Consider the following 15,626-nt stretch of genomic DNA (forward strand, 5'->3'; position numbering starts at 1 on the left):
TCTCATTTTTCTGAGTGTACAGGTTGCAGAATCATATTGGTCATACAGTCACGTATATACACACAGTAATCCCTTCACTGTCAATACTGACTGTCTTTGTGATCCCATCTCTATATCAACAAGTGCCAAATGTATATTCTTAGACAAGACCATGTTCTAGCCCCATTCCTAGGCTGCCATTTGACCTCTCCACCTGAATATCTATCTCATGAGCATTTCAAAACTAACATTCGCAAAACCAAACTTCTGGTTTTCCCTTAAAACCTACTCTTCCTAAAACCTTTCCAATCCCAACTAATAATAGTAAGTCCATTCTTGGTTTTGCTCAGGTCAAAAATCATGGCATGATCCTTTAGTCCTTTCTGTCATATCCAATTCACAATTGATTAAGATATACTGTTAACTTCAGAATTTATAAACAGAATATATCTAAAATCCGACCACTTTTTACCTCCTCCAGTGCTTATCACTCTGGTGCAAGACTCCATGATCTCTTGCTCAGACTATAGCAATGGCCTAGTAATTGACCATTCTTGTTCCACACCTACCACCATCATCCTCACATTAGATTCTCAACACAGCGACCAAAGATCCACTACACTTAACATTAAAATTAATTCTAAACATATTTCCTTTCTATTAAAAACTTTCCAGTGGTCTCCATTGCATTCAGAGTAATATCCAAAGCTGTTTACAAGGACCTACAGAACCTAATCTGCCTACTAACCTTCACCCTGCACTCGTCTCCTACCATTCTTCCCTTGCTAGCTCCACTTCACTCTCCTTCCTGCAGCTTCCCCAGGGGTGTTGCCAGGTACACGCTGATCCCAGGTACCTGCACACTTGTCCTGTCACTTTCTTTAAGTCTCTGTTTCAATATTACCTTAACAAAGAGTCCATCTTTGACTATCCCCCTCATTTCTATTACTCTGTTTTAACTTTCTCCAATCCTTGACAAATATTTTCTGTCCTCTATCCCCCTCCTCCTCTCCCACTTCCCCCACACCAGTAAACATATACTTTCTGGGAGACAGATTTTATCTGTTTCTTTTTTTCTCTCTCTACTATATCCTCAGTGTTTAGAACAATGCCTGGCATATAGTAAGGGCTCAATAAGTAACACTGTAATCACAAATTAATTAAATTATGCTATCTTGCTAAAATTGATAAAAATGGTTGTTACCTTTGGAGAGAGCAGTGGTCAGCTAGAAGATAAGGTATAAGCAATATTTTCTTTTCTCTGTATACCCTTCTGTACCTTTTAAATTTTAAAACCATAAGCATGTATTTCCTACCCTGAAAAGGATTTTTTTAAATTAGGGTTAAATGATTTTAAGAAAAAAAGTTTATCTTGTTGCTTTTGAGTAAGCACTAAAATCAAGATGTTTTTCTTACAGCAATGTTATTCTGTAGCATATTTTGAAACTTTGCGCTATTTACAAAATTAAATAGCATGATTTTCTACATCTTGTGTAAGTAAAATGACTCAGAATATGAAAAAAAGGAAAATTCTGTTTGGCTTTATTTTTTAATTAATCAATGGGAATTTCTAATGATTGACATATTCCTTTACTTCTAAGGATTTACAAATATTTGGCATAACAAGGCATTCTTAGATTCTACCAGAAATCAACATCAACAACATTGACTTATAAAGTTTAAGGAACCCATTTCCATCTTTTTAAAAAAAATTTACCCATTTTAACTTTTCTGGCATCAGTCTTTTCCTACAAAGATTCTCAACCTGACTTTAAAGCTGCCCAGCAAATGCATCTCATCATAGAAGAAATACAGAATTTTATCTTCAATTATTTCTGGGCTCCCAGTCTCTCCTTCTGTATGTTTTAGCTTATAGCTTTGAAGTCACTGCCCATTTTAAATTGTATATGTGAAACATTAATTAAGATGCTCTTCCCTCTCTTTTCTCCTACATGATCACTGCTTTATCTTCCAAGGACAGTGGCTTCTCCTTCATGTCCTTCTCTTCTCTTTGCCCTTAAAACCTGGTTATCTTTTATTTTTTTGACCATGTCCTTTATGTTGGCTTTAGTAGAGAGCATTTGTATGTAGATACATTAATCCCCTAGGGCTAGGGACATAGCTCAGTTGGTAGAGTGCTTGCCTCACATGCACAAGGCCCTGGGTTCAATCCCCAGCACCACAAAAAAGAAAAAAAATAGATACATTAATCTCTTGAACTATATCTTTTCTTTCATTGCCCTCCACATTTCCCAGTACCTTTTACAAAGTTCCCTTAGTTACTATTGAACATAATTTTAAATTGTAAAATTATATCAACACTAATAAAGGCAAAGATCTTGGAATAATATTCTCTAAGGAAGCACAGAATGAGAAAGATGATAGAGGAAAGGAAAGAGAAATAGTTTTATTTTCCACAGTTCAGTCTGAGCAAGCAATGTTCATGTTTAGTTATCCTGTGTCCACCTCGGAAAACTAACTCATGCTCTTCTGCTCTTGGGGTTTTATAATATAATGATCTTATAGTAAAATTTTCAGTAATGACTTGGGAATAAGGAAGCTGAAAACGACACAAAAGAAACCAACTAAACTATATACTAATGTGAAATAGAAAGGTGCACATGTTCTAGGAATCTGTAACCTATATTTAGCAAAGATCCTTTTACAAAGGAGGCATTCAATAAATGTTTACTAAGTTGAATTGAACTGCAATGGTTTCTCACTTTACAGATAACAAAAACTCTCTGTAATCCATGCTACCCAGGATAGACAGTATTATAATGGGCAAGATAATCAACAACTCTGCCAAAAATCTCTCCGAATTAGAAGTTGATGGACAGCCTAGAAAGGAGATGGGGGCAGGGAAAGCCTTCAGTGTATCTGAGGAGCAATGATCGGGGTGGATTCCTGGAATGGTTTGTTCATGAAGAGAAAATTATGCTGAAAGCCTTGATAAAATCTATTTTTCAATGTATTTTTAAGATATATAGTGTTTCTAACTTTTAGTTTAACCTAACTTGAATTCCCTATATTAAGGGGAATGTCCTATATTTATTGCCAGAAAGTTACTGATTGTATACAGAGACTATGTCCAGATAAATACATTATACTAGGTTTCCAAGCTTTTTTCTCTTATATTCTTTAATAAATTGCCAAAGAAAAGTATAGTGTTTCTTCCCATTTCAAGATAATACAAAATGAAGATTGGAATTTACACCTTCTAAAGGGGAAAAGATTCCAAATAAAAATGTTTATACATCTATCAAACACATCCAAAAAAAAAGACAGTCAATTCAGTCTCCAAATGAAGATGACGATCAGTAATGCATCATAGTTCTATAGATTGATTATATTAAACTTGGGATACATAAAACATTCTCAATGCTATTGAAAGAATGATAGACTAAGAACAGCTTTTCTAACAGCACATCACATTTAGCATTTGAAAACTACAAATTTACAAACTCTGAGGTTGAAGTAATGCAAATTTGTTTTGCAATTATTTAGATATTTAAGTCAGATTATCCATAGCCAATATTACTGGAGCAAACTACATTAGACTAATTTCTCCTGACCATTCACCATCCTGTTCTTTATTTTGCCTTCCATGCATGAAGCAGCCATGCATGAAGCAATCAATTAGCTAATTTCCAAAGCAGGCAATGAGTTAACTTGTTACCATTTTCATTTTGTTCAAATGTTCTATTTTAAATTTTTTCTTTAAACAAAGAGCCATTCTTCTATCCTTTTTATTATTGTATGCTCCTTTTGAATAGTTTCCAGGAATCAAATAACTTTATGAGAAAACAAAACAGTGGTTTTTAATGTCTTTTGGAGAATTATTAGATGATGGCAGTGTTTTATGATTAACAAGTTGAACATGTTGTAGCCTACACATGGTATATTAAATATTCCCTTGACTATAGACATCATTTCACAAGTTCACTATCAACTTCATATATAACAAAGTATAACTTAAGAAGACAGTGTCACTTTTTGTTGAGAAAATTTCCATGCCACAAAGGGACAGAATTGATGAGAATACCTGAAAACACAGTACTGATTGGGTTTTATAACGTAGCTTTAATGATGTTCATACACACACACACACACACACACACACACACACATTTCAGGGTATTACTGAGAAATGTTTGGGGAAATATTTCTTTGTAAACTTTAATTAACATTAATGTATAAAAATAAATAACAGACTTTCTGTCCAGGCGGCAGGACTGGTGGTGTTTTCAGAAAAAAATTTCAAACACCAATATCTATCTTACATTTTAATATTCCATCTGAAAAAGAAACAAAATATGTTTACAGTATATTACACTCAAAAATCTAAGTTACTTCTTAGTTTAACTCAGGGTCCCAAAGGCATCATTCTTAAAAATAATAATAAAGCAGCTCTGGCCATGTGAGCATAAAGCTAAAAGACAACTTTTTGTGAGCCAGATGTTGAATCTGTTGGCACCTTGATCTTAGACTTCCCAGCCTCCGGCACAGTGAGTAAAATAATTTATGCTTATAAGCCAAAAATAAGTTTTTAAAATGCAAAGTAAATTAGTGTGCATAATAGGCTACTTTTGAATTTTGTCTCTGATACAGTTGATGATTCACCTTCTGACTTTGCTTATATCAACAGAACTGTCAAAGTAACAGACACAGAAGCTGGCCTAGATCTTGTTTGGATTTTTCAAGATGTGGTTATTTATGTGGCTATTATTTCTAGCATTCAGTTCTCTTATAAAAGGCTATCCAGTCTACTTTATAGGAAATATACGATATAAAACAGTGACCAATGAACCACTATATTAGAAATTTCTTCAAACAATAATAAACTAAAATATTTCTATATAAATAGGCAAATATATATGTATATATATATACATATATATATGCTTCGTTCTCATTCTCCACCCAAACTTAGAATCATATTTGATATTATTAGTCCATTTGTTGCATTTTCTATGTAATAACACATTTTAGTGAATAGTATATTACTAAACATGGGACACTTAGCTTCCTTACCTTCAGTAATCTAACCTTGTTCAACTAATGGGAGGCAGGCAATGTTGATAAAGAAATAATTTATCTTGCAGTGGATAAAGGTTCTGAATTCTAAGCTGCCCTCAGCAAAGAATAGTAATGACAAAACTGCTCATTTGCCATCTTCTTTTGCCAATTATAATAAGTTTTGCTTTCTCTTCATTTCAATAGAAATTGAATAGAGTCTGGATAGGGATTTTCAGCATTTGCATCTTTTTCTTTTCCTTCTTACTTTTCATGCTTCCTCCTCCTTTTGCTGGTATATGGTCCCTACTTTTTCTTTTCTGCGCAGAACATTGGCAAATTTTATTAAACCCACTCTCCAAACCTCCTTTCCCCAGCTCAGATCTTTTATACTAGAGCAGAGTTAAGACAACCTAAGGCACTTCATATAACCCTTGAGAGGGAGTGGCTTAAGAAGGGGGTTTCCCCAAAACAGCTGCCAAGAACACTCACGCCAGTCCCGCCCCCTTTCTCCTCCTTCGGGAGCACCCACCACTCCAGGCCTTCTAGAGCTACATTGCCAAAACTACACAACTCCCACTCCACCATAGCAAAGCTTTCTCTGAGAACAGAACAACATAACACCCCCCTACTTCTCTCACTGGAAACCGCGCTAACCAGGCCGGCAGCTCAGGCTCTTACTGCGCGCCTCCTGCCTCTTTTGACTAGAATTCACCAAAGCCCTGGGGTCCTGACAGACACATCTGCTTGGGTTGCCAGGAGAAAGTCAGGCCAAGGGAGATGGAATCCGGGGCAATTTTCAAATACTGGAGCAGATTCAGACTGCTGGTAAATTGTCGCTGGTCCACTCACCCCCATCCAAACCCTCCAACCCACAGCCAGGCCCGCTGCATTTCGGGCTTCCAAGTTTCAATGCTGCCTGCAAGGTGGGGACATTAGAGCAGCTAGGTTCTGAGTAAGGACAGACACAACTCCCAACCCACTTACAATGCTGTTCCTCCAGAATGAGGTAAACACTCCTTATGATTTGTTTTCTGCGCGAGTGTGGTGGGGGGGGGGGAGGAAGGGGGCGGGTGGAATGGGGGAGGGGAGTGTGGGAGGGAGGACTGGGAGGCGCCGGGTGTGGCGACTCCTGGAGAGAAGGGTAGGGGAGAGTTGAAGCCACACAAGCTGCCCTGCACGGAGCCGCGTCCTGGGGCAGCTGGTGAGCTCGCTGCTTTGTTGTCAGCATGTCTTGTGGCCCGCGCGCACAGTGCGCACAAACACGCCCCAGAAAACCACCACAACCTGTCATAACGGCCCTACAGCTCTGAGCCCCTGACAAGAGGGAGAAACTTGTACCGGGACGCACCAGCAAGTCAGGATGCTGCAGTTTGCCAGTAAGGACAATGTTTTAAACCGAAATAAAGATAATGAAATAAAGGGATCGTTCTTTCTCTGAGCCTTTGGAAAAAATTAAAATTGCTGTTTTCTACCAGTCCATTCACATTTGCAGTCGCCCTTGGCGAAATGGGTCTGGGATTGGTGCTAAAGGCAGAGCGCGCCAGGAAGGTGCAGAGGAGAGCTGTTAAGAAGGGAACCGACTGGGACCGGGGTACCTGACGCCATTTGCGGGGTAGCTGTGCCCTCCCGCCTTACCTGTGGATGCAGTTTCCATGGCAACGGGCGGCGGCCGGGCGGGGCCGGAGCCCAGTTCCCGCGGCGCCGCTCCCTCGATCCCGGAGCCCAGCCCCCGGCCAGGCTCCTCGGTCTGCGGCGCCGGCCTGGCCCCTTTTGGCGTCACTGTTTCATTCTCCCCCTCCCCCCGGTCCCCGAACCACTGGGACCCGGGACTGGCCAGAGGCAACAGCTCGTCTTGCGGATCCGGCGGCGCGGCCATAGTTGGCGGTCCCCCCGCGTGGCGACGGCGGCTTGGCGGGGCCGAGGTGTGGTAGCTGGGCGGGCGATCGCTCCTTGCTGCTATCCCCGCCGGGACTCTGGGCTCCGGGAGGCTGCGGAGTCTCGGCGCCGCCGCCGCCGCTGCTGCTGCAACTCGGGCCCAGGCGCTGCCTGCTGCTCTTCGCGCTTCAGCTCCTCCTCCTCCCCCCCTCCTCTTCCTCCCGGCCCCGCCGCGGCCGCTGCCTGCGCTCCTCCCCTACTCCAGTCACTGATGCTGCTGCTGCTGCTCTGCTACTCCCAAGCCTGCTATTACGCAGGTGAAAATGGCCTGCTTCAGAGCACGTCAGCCCCGGCCTGCTAATAGCAGGCCCTGATTAAAGGATGTGCCAAATCCACTTGAATCTCCCCTTCATCCGGGGAGGAATACAAAGGGAGGATCAGCAGGTAGAACAAGCCCCCAGCTGCTACTGACTGATTAGGCAAGCTGCCCTCCCAACTCAAGAAGTTAAGCTTCCACTGGTGTTCTGGGACCCAAGGCAAAGAAGGGAAACTGGAGACCTCAGGGCCACAGTTCTGAGGGTGACCAGTATCCGTTGTGAATGGGGACATAGGTCTGAGCAAGAAGGTGGTGGAGGTGGATGTTGGTGGAAATGGTGACAAGAGAACCTGCAAGCCTGAGGTTCAATCTTGCAGCTTTAAACTGTTTCCCGAACCGGGCTGGAAAATAGCAGAGTACAGGAATATTGGAATGAGCTATAGGAGAAACTTAAAAAAAATAAAGCAGCTTTCCAGATCTCATCACCACCAGCCCTGAGGGCAAAATATGGTATCAATAGGCAGGACAAAAACAGCTTTATCTCCTTTCAGAAACCCTCGGCCAAAAAGCCTTACAAATTGCAAGCTGTTGTACAGTAATTTTATGTGAGAAGTTGGACATTCCAAGAAGCTTGCTGCTGCTTCTTTCATTTTTTCTTTAATTGGTGCCTGTTTATAAAACGATGTGATCAAAAAACTAAGGTTGCTAAGTCCCACACAAGGTAGAGTATTAGACTCATGTGCTGCTGGTTCTATAGAAAAGGTGGGTATGGGTGATACAGCATACTAGAAGGCTTTGTGGAACTCTGAGCCACTACATACATCTTGAGGATTTCATGTTTGCCTATTTGTAGATTTAAAGGCTGACTTGAATACCATTCAGGTGCTCTTCAAATATACTAAAACTAAAAATCCCAGATTCAGACTAATATTTTGTTTTACTATGATACTACTATTCAAAAGATGATAATAAATTAGAGAAAAAGTATTTACTAAATGCATGATAAATATGGCCTCCTAATGCCAAATGCCTGTGGAGATTTAATGGTCACTAAAAAACATTATTGGTATATTCAAAAAGTACCTCCTACTAAGAATATGTTCATTATTTTCTTTGTGATGGCAGCTTCACAGGTATATACAAATGTCAAAACTTACCAAATTGTCACTGTAAATATATGCAATTTATTTCATTTCTATTATACCTCCATAAAACTATAAAAAGTATCCCCTCCAACAACAAAATTCTTGGTTACCATGAATCATCATATTTCTTGAAATCTTTCTATAAGAAAACAAAGAAATTGTTCATGTGCCTCCTAATATGCTGTACCACCCATACCCACCTTTTCTACAGAACCAGCAGCACATGAGTACTACTTAAGAAATCGTCTAGATGAAAAGCTTATTCCACTGCTGTCTTTCCATGAAGCTTAATTCAGTTATGTAATCAGGGAACACTTGTGAGATTTCTTCAAATCTATTGTTTAGAATGACTTAAAGCATCAGAAAAACCAAATGGAAATTTCTCACAGTTTCATTATTAACATTATGTTGATAAGAATACAGAAAACTCTAATATAATATCAAGTGGTTATTAGTGGGTGCTGAATATTTAAGAATTGTTATGGTGAGGGAGTCATATACAGAATAATATGGAGTATATTATTTTGTTTCTCTAAGAAGCACTAAAGGAAGTTATCATTAAAAACTGGAATACTTTTGCAAGCCTCTTAGCTCCCTTAAGATTGAAAGCATATGGACTTTGTGGATATGACTCTAATTATTTTCTATATTTCATGAGATACTGATCAATACTCTAATTTGAGTACATGTGGAAGAAATTACCAGTTAGTATATTTAGATTTTATTTATCAGAGGAAACTGATAATTGCATTTTGATAAATTATTCTATTTTGCTCTGCTGAAAAGAGTTATGGTGGGCTAGGGATATAGCTCAGTGGTATAGCCCTTGCTTAGCATATTATGAATCCCTGGGTTTGATCCCTAGCACAGAAAAGGAGGAGGAAGAAGAGGGGAGGGGTGGGGGAGTGGGAGGAGGAGAAGGAGGAAGAAAAAATGTTCACAGTGTTTCAGTATGATCAATTTTCACAACTATTTTTTCTTATTAAGTTCCACCTTTGGATGTATACAAGTTATCTGTTCAGTAAAGAAAGCTTCAGGTTTTTGCTATGATTTGAAGTGATCAATTTTATTAGTATTATTTTACATTTACACCCCTCTAAACTGACAAAATTTGACAACATTGAAGAGTTAAGGACATAGCACAGAGTTGGTGGTGGAGTTCCAGGGTTTATATAGTTGCTCTCAATTATGAATTAGTCTAATATGCTTGTGAGACAAAGAAAACAAGGTTGGCACTTTTAAAGAATTCTTAGCAAGAGGAGTTGAGACCAAAGAACAGGGTTTTGTCTTCAGCATTTTTCCCCCATCATGTCAAAAGAAGGAATCTAATAAGGAACACTTATTTAGTACTAGCTTCTTAACTTTGACCAAACCTTGTATTGTGGGGAAAGGGGTGTGGAGGCATGCAGGAAAAGTGCAGGAAAAGTGCCACAAGTAACAAATTTTAACCAAGCCAAAATTATTTCTAAATAATTCAACATTAAATTTATTTAATATCACTGCATCTCAGGTTCCTCAACTATAACCTGTATATTTTAAAAATATTTTTTAGTTGCAGTTGGACACAATATCTTTTTTATTTTTATTTATTTTTTAGAGAGAGAGAGAGAATTTTTTATATTTTTTTGTTTTCGGTGGACATAATATCTTTATTTTTTTTCTTTTTATGTGGTGCTGAGAATCAAACCCAGTGCCTCACATGTGTGAGGCAGGCGCTCTACCAATGAGCTACAACCCCAGCCCTAACCTGAATTTTTTTGAAGGGGGGCTCTGGGTATTGAACCCAGGGATGTTCTACCACTGACCTATATCCCAGCCCTTTTAATATTTTATTTTCACACAAGGTCTTGCCAGGTTGCCCAGGCTGGCCTTGAACTTGCAATTCTTCTGCCTCAGTCTCCTGAGTAGCTAAGGTTACAGGCATGTGCCCTGATGTTCAGCTACACTGGAAATTTTAATAGTACCTCTACATAGGGTTTGGGGAACATTAAATGGCCAACATATATTATTAATATAGTAGAATATACAAATTATTTCCAGGAAATGACTTACAATGCTAAAGCTCTGTCATGCATTTATATTTGTACAGACTAAAGATGGTAACTGCTTTAGGTATTTAAAACAAACTAGATGAGGAATGTCCAGTTATTATTGTAAATCATGATATATATATATATATATATATATATATATATATATATATATATATAGTATTTCTACTTGTAATTTCTGAATTCTGAAAGGTAAGCTTTGTATAAACATAAATGGATTTCAAAGATTCTTTGGAACTATGCCTATAATCTCAGTGGCTCGGGAAGCTGAGGAAGGAGGATCAAGAGTTCAAAGCCAGCCTCAGCAAAAGCATGGCACTAAGCAACTCAGTGAAACCCTGTCTCTAAATGAAACACAAAATAGGGTTGGGGTGTGGCTCAGTGGTGGAGTACCCTGATTTCAAGTGCCAGTATGCCCCCCCCCCAAAAAAGGATTTGGGTCAAACACACACACACACACACACACACACACACACACACACTCACACTTTAACTTAAAATAGTCTATTTCAGAAATGGCAAATAAGTCTCATTGATAAGTAATGATGCTTGGAGGGTTGTATTGAGAATATGCCATGGCCATATTCAGATTCCATAGGAAAGAGTGTCTTGAAGGACAAACAATAGCATCTTTCAGGTAAGTGAAGAGGGCAGGTCATGCATACCACATATTTGCCCAATGTGTCATATACCTAAGCTTATCAGCACTTACTAGGGAAGACCCTAAACCTTTTTAGAAGAGAATGTAATGGTAGGAACACTCTCATTGACCTGATTGAGTATTTCAAGATGAGACCCAATTCTGGTGCCTCGAATTCCTCCAAAATCCTTGTGGACAGTGGTGTTTGGAGGTTTTATTTGTCTATGTCACACCTATATCATGTTGAAACATAGTTTTCACTTTTCTACAATGTGCAAATCTCTTGAATTTGATAGGGAAAAAGAGTTCTCCATTTTCTGCTGCAGTGAACGAATATTTAAAGTGAACTTAATATGTAGAGGCTACAGGATGGTGCCCAGGACAGCAATGGTTTCTGTAGGAGACCACTGCTGCACTCATAAATGCCACACAGCACTTTGGGGACACACTAGGCTCCTTCATAAATTAGAGTGGTTCTGTTACTTAATCTACCAACCAAAGGGACAAAACAGAGTTGCTTCTATCTTTCTCCCATAGGTGTGGGAATAGGAAAGTTTATCACATTTTTTGAATCTAACTTTTTTCTTTACTTAATTTGTACATTTGAATAAAACTTCGAGGAGTTTTTATTTCTTTGGGCAAAAATATAAAGTGAGAGATCTGCAACTTGAATAACCCATGTTTTGGACACAATATAAACATTTGAAAGGTATTCTGAGATTGAGTAGTAATCAGAATATACACAAGAGAGGTAAATTGTAAATTGCCTTTGAATAGTTCTTTGCAGTTTCAAAGTATATCCCCATACAGATCACATTTCATACATGCATACATACATACACATACACACACACACACACACACACACACACACAACTTTTAATTCACAATTTGGTAAGAGATGTTACCTCATAGTAATTTCAATTTATTTTATTTGTGTATTTATTTATTTAGGTACTGGGGATTGAACTCAGGGGTATTTTACCATGGAGCTACATCCCCTCCTGTTTTTTTTTTTTAATTTATTTTCTCATTAAGTTGCTTAGGGCCTTGCTAAATTTCTGAGACTGGCCTTGAACTTGAGATCCTCCTGCCTCAGCATCATAAGTCACTGAGATTACAGGCATGCAATGCACCTGGCTTTTTATTTATTTGATGATTAATGAATTAAGAGTTTTTTAGGAACTTCTTGGTGATTTTTATCCTTTTTAATAACAATTTTATTGAGATTTAACTCACTATACAAGTGTAGAATTCAATGGCTCTTAGTATATTCACAGTTGTGCAACCATCACCAAAAGAAATTTGTAACATTTCATCACTCCAGAAAGAAACTTCATATCCATTAGCAGTCATTACTCATCCCATCCCCAACCCCAAGTCCAGTGCTAAGACAATCACTAATCTACTGTTCATCTCCATAAAATTGCTTTTTCTGAGCATTTCATGTAAATGGAATCATACAACACGTGGCCTTTTGTGACTAAGTTCTTTCACTTATCACATTTTCAAGGCTCATCTTGTAGTGCATTTTATATCCCAATCCTTTTTATTAATGAGTAATACTCCATTGTGTGGATATACTTCACTTTGGTCATCCATTCATTAGCTGATGGGTATTTAGGTTATTTCCACTTGTTGGTTATTACAAATAGTGCTACTAAGAATGTTTATATACTCTTTTTGTCACCATGTTTTGATTTCTTTTGGTTATGAAACAAGGGTCAGGGCTGAGATGTAGCTCAGTGGTAGAGTGCTTATCTAGCATAGGTAATGCCAGAGGTAATGCCCTGGGACTGACCCCAACATCTCAAAATAATTGCTGAATCATATGGCGGACTCCATGTTTAATCACTGAGGACTGTTTGCTAAATCAACTGCACCATTAATAAATCTCAGTGCTAGAAATTTCCGCAACTGGTCTAGCAACTGGTGTAGTATAGGCTGAAAGCTGCCTGGATATCTGAGCAGTCCGTCAGTAGCAGTGAGGACCTCAATGACAGATTATGGTGAGGAACAGCACGAATGAGCTTTTTGGAGTCCATCTACTCCAGCACTTTCATAGCTTGATTGCACATTAATTCAGTCTCTTAACAAATATTCTTCCAAAATATAAAGTTATTCTCCTTATACCACATTCCCCTTCAGTCAAACTTCACTTGACAAGGTCCTGCTAAGTATTATCCCATAATCCACCTAACCTCACCATCAATGACATATGAGGCTGGAGAAAATAATCAAATTGTTCAGACTACTTTTAAGTTTTTATACAATGAAAAATAACCAGATGAGTCTCCCTCTTGTGAAATATTCTCCTGGGAAAATCTAGAAGACAATGTAGTCTAAGACATTTTAAAATTAGTAAGATTATAGTTGAAGAAAATCTTGGTATGGGGGCTGGGGATGTGGCTCAAGCGGTAGCGTGCTCACCTGGCATGCGTGCGGCCCGGGTTCCATCCTCAGCACCACATACCAACAAAGATGTTGTGTCCGCTGAGAACTAAAAAATAAATATTAAAAATTCTCTCTCTCTCTCTCTCTCTCTCTCTCTCTCTCTCTCTCTCTCTCCTCTCTCACTCTCTCTTTAAAAAAATCTTGGTATGGTAATAATCTTTAGTGAGAGCTGTGCAAGAAAAACTAAATGAAATAATAGATTAGATAAAAAGAATAGAATGAAAAGAAGCTGAAAAGCAATTGTTTCACAGCTCTCCTGCTACAGTGGAAAGTTTTTTAAGTTGGAAGGACAAGTCTGAGGCAGAACTCTTGAAAATTAAAAAGCAATGGAAGAAAGAAGAACAAGCAGGGAAAAAATAAATTTAGTGGGAAACAGCTACTTGATACATTATAATGTTAACACATCTGATATCCAGTTCTTGGAGAATGCTGGAAACAATGGGGAGGTAGATGAGTCTTTGTTTCATAAAAGGGATGATTTGAAGCTGAGGAATAATGAGGACAATCTGAACTACACTCCTGCTGCCCCAGAGAGTGACTCAATAGACTGATGGGCTGTCCCCTTCTGCAAAGAGGCTTGACTGGCACAGCATCTGAGGTTATATCAAAGAGGATTTGATTGTCCTTTCTTTTTTCTAAGAAAAAAATAACTTTCAGGAGACTATTCTCATAGCTTTCATCATTGAATCTAGTAACATGAAAATTTCAAAAAAGAAATCCCACTGGTATTGTATGAGGATTTCAATTTCTCCATACCCTCACCAACACATTAATTATTTGGCTTTTAAAAATTATAACCATCTTAATGGGTGTGAAATATATTGTGGTTTTGATTTTCATTTCCCTGACAATTCATGATATTAAGCATCTTCCCATGTGTTTATTGTCCTTTTGCATATTTTCTTTGGATAAATACTCATTTTTATTACTGAAGTATAAGAGTGTTTATACATTTTGAGTACAAATTCCTTATCAGACATATGATTTGCAATTTTTTCCTGTTCTGTGGATGGTCTTTTTACTTTCTCAATGATGTTTTTAACACCATGTGTTGAATTTATTATTGAATCGGTGTATATATTTTCACTTTTGCTCTTTGTAGATTTGGAGTTTTATCTAACCAACCATTACCTAATCTCAGGTCCAAGGATTTACACTTGTGTTTTCTTCTAAGAGTTTTATAGCTTACAGTCTTACATTTAATTTTTACTTATTCATTTCTTTTGAGTTTATTTGTATATATCATGTGTGTAGTTTTTCTTTCTTATTTTACTTTTTCAACAAGGTTTATTTTTCTCTCGTGCATTTTAAGTGCTCTATTGTATTCTTGTCATTTATGTTGCAAATATTTTTAACATTTTATTGTCCAGGTCTGATGAGAAAATCAACTTTCTAAAAACTTCAGAGACTTCTCCTAAGTCACATGCCTAATACAGCTGTTACTAAAGCCTAAGTCATCTTAGACTTTAATTAAGACTTAAGTCATCTATGATTCATGGTCCTCAATTTGAAAGTCTTGAAAACAGTAAAATTAATTTTTCACTTTGTGCACAGTACATCATCAACAGGAGCCTGGCTCAACAAAACTAAAGGTGAACTAAAAACACAGTCAAGATCAGTGATCCCAAACCCAAGTATTTAGAACTAGCATCAAGACCAAGGAGAGGAAAAGTACCGTTTGGTGTATAGGTCAGAACCCTGGACAGCTCAATGGAAGCACTGGACTAGAAAACCAGGGTTTCCCTCTAACTTCAAACTGCCATCACTGAGACACCAGATTGTTGGTTGAAAGCTTGCACATTATGGGGGTTAATTTTAGTGACAAGGGCTCTGGCTTTTTTCATAAGGCCAGGACCTATTCTGAGGAAAATTGTCATATCATTTTCCAAGAGTCTGTAGTCTTCATCAAGTGCCATTCCCTTGTCTGTATGCCTGACAAAAACATTAGCCCCCAGTCCTTGGGGCTTCTTTGTAGTTAGGCTAGGTCAAAGTGAAATTGTTTCTTTCCCCCCTTTCTTGGAGGTTTTTATCCATAAATATGCATTTCCATTCAAATTTAAAGACCAGGCAGGGATCTGAAATTTCAGGTGGGAATCTGAAATAATACTTTGTTGAAGCTTAAATACAGAGCATGAAAGGAAATTGAG

At 38.3% G+C, this 15,626-nt stretch overlaps 1 protein-coding gene across 1 annotated transcript in view; it reads right to left on the reverse strand.

Moving 5' to 3' along the window:
* The window catches only part of RTN1 (reticulon 1), a 226,529-nt gene extending 219,456 nt beyond the window's left edge, over positions 1 to 7,073 (reverse strand). Inside the window, exon 1 of the mRNA XM_081290225.1 lies at positions 6,634 to 7,073. Within this exon, the coding sequence (XP_081146351.1) occupies positions 6,634 to 6,874 (241 nt within the window). The 5' untranslated portion in view covers positions 6,875 to 7,073. The remainder of the gene's footprint in view (positions 1 to 6,633) is intronic.
* Between the last annotated feature and the right edge of the window lie 8,553 nt (positions 7,074 to 15,626).

This window comes from Spermophilus citellus (assembly GCF_964194105.1).
Source record: "Spermophilus citellus genome assembly, chromosome: 4".
Classification (NCBI taxonomy): domain Eukaryota; kingdom Metazoa; phylum Chordata; class Mammalia; order Rodentia; family Sciuridae; genus Spermophilus; species Spermophilus citellus.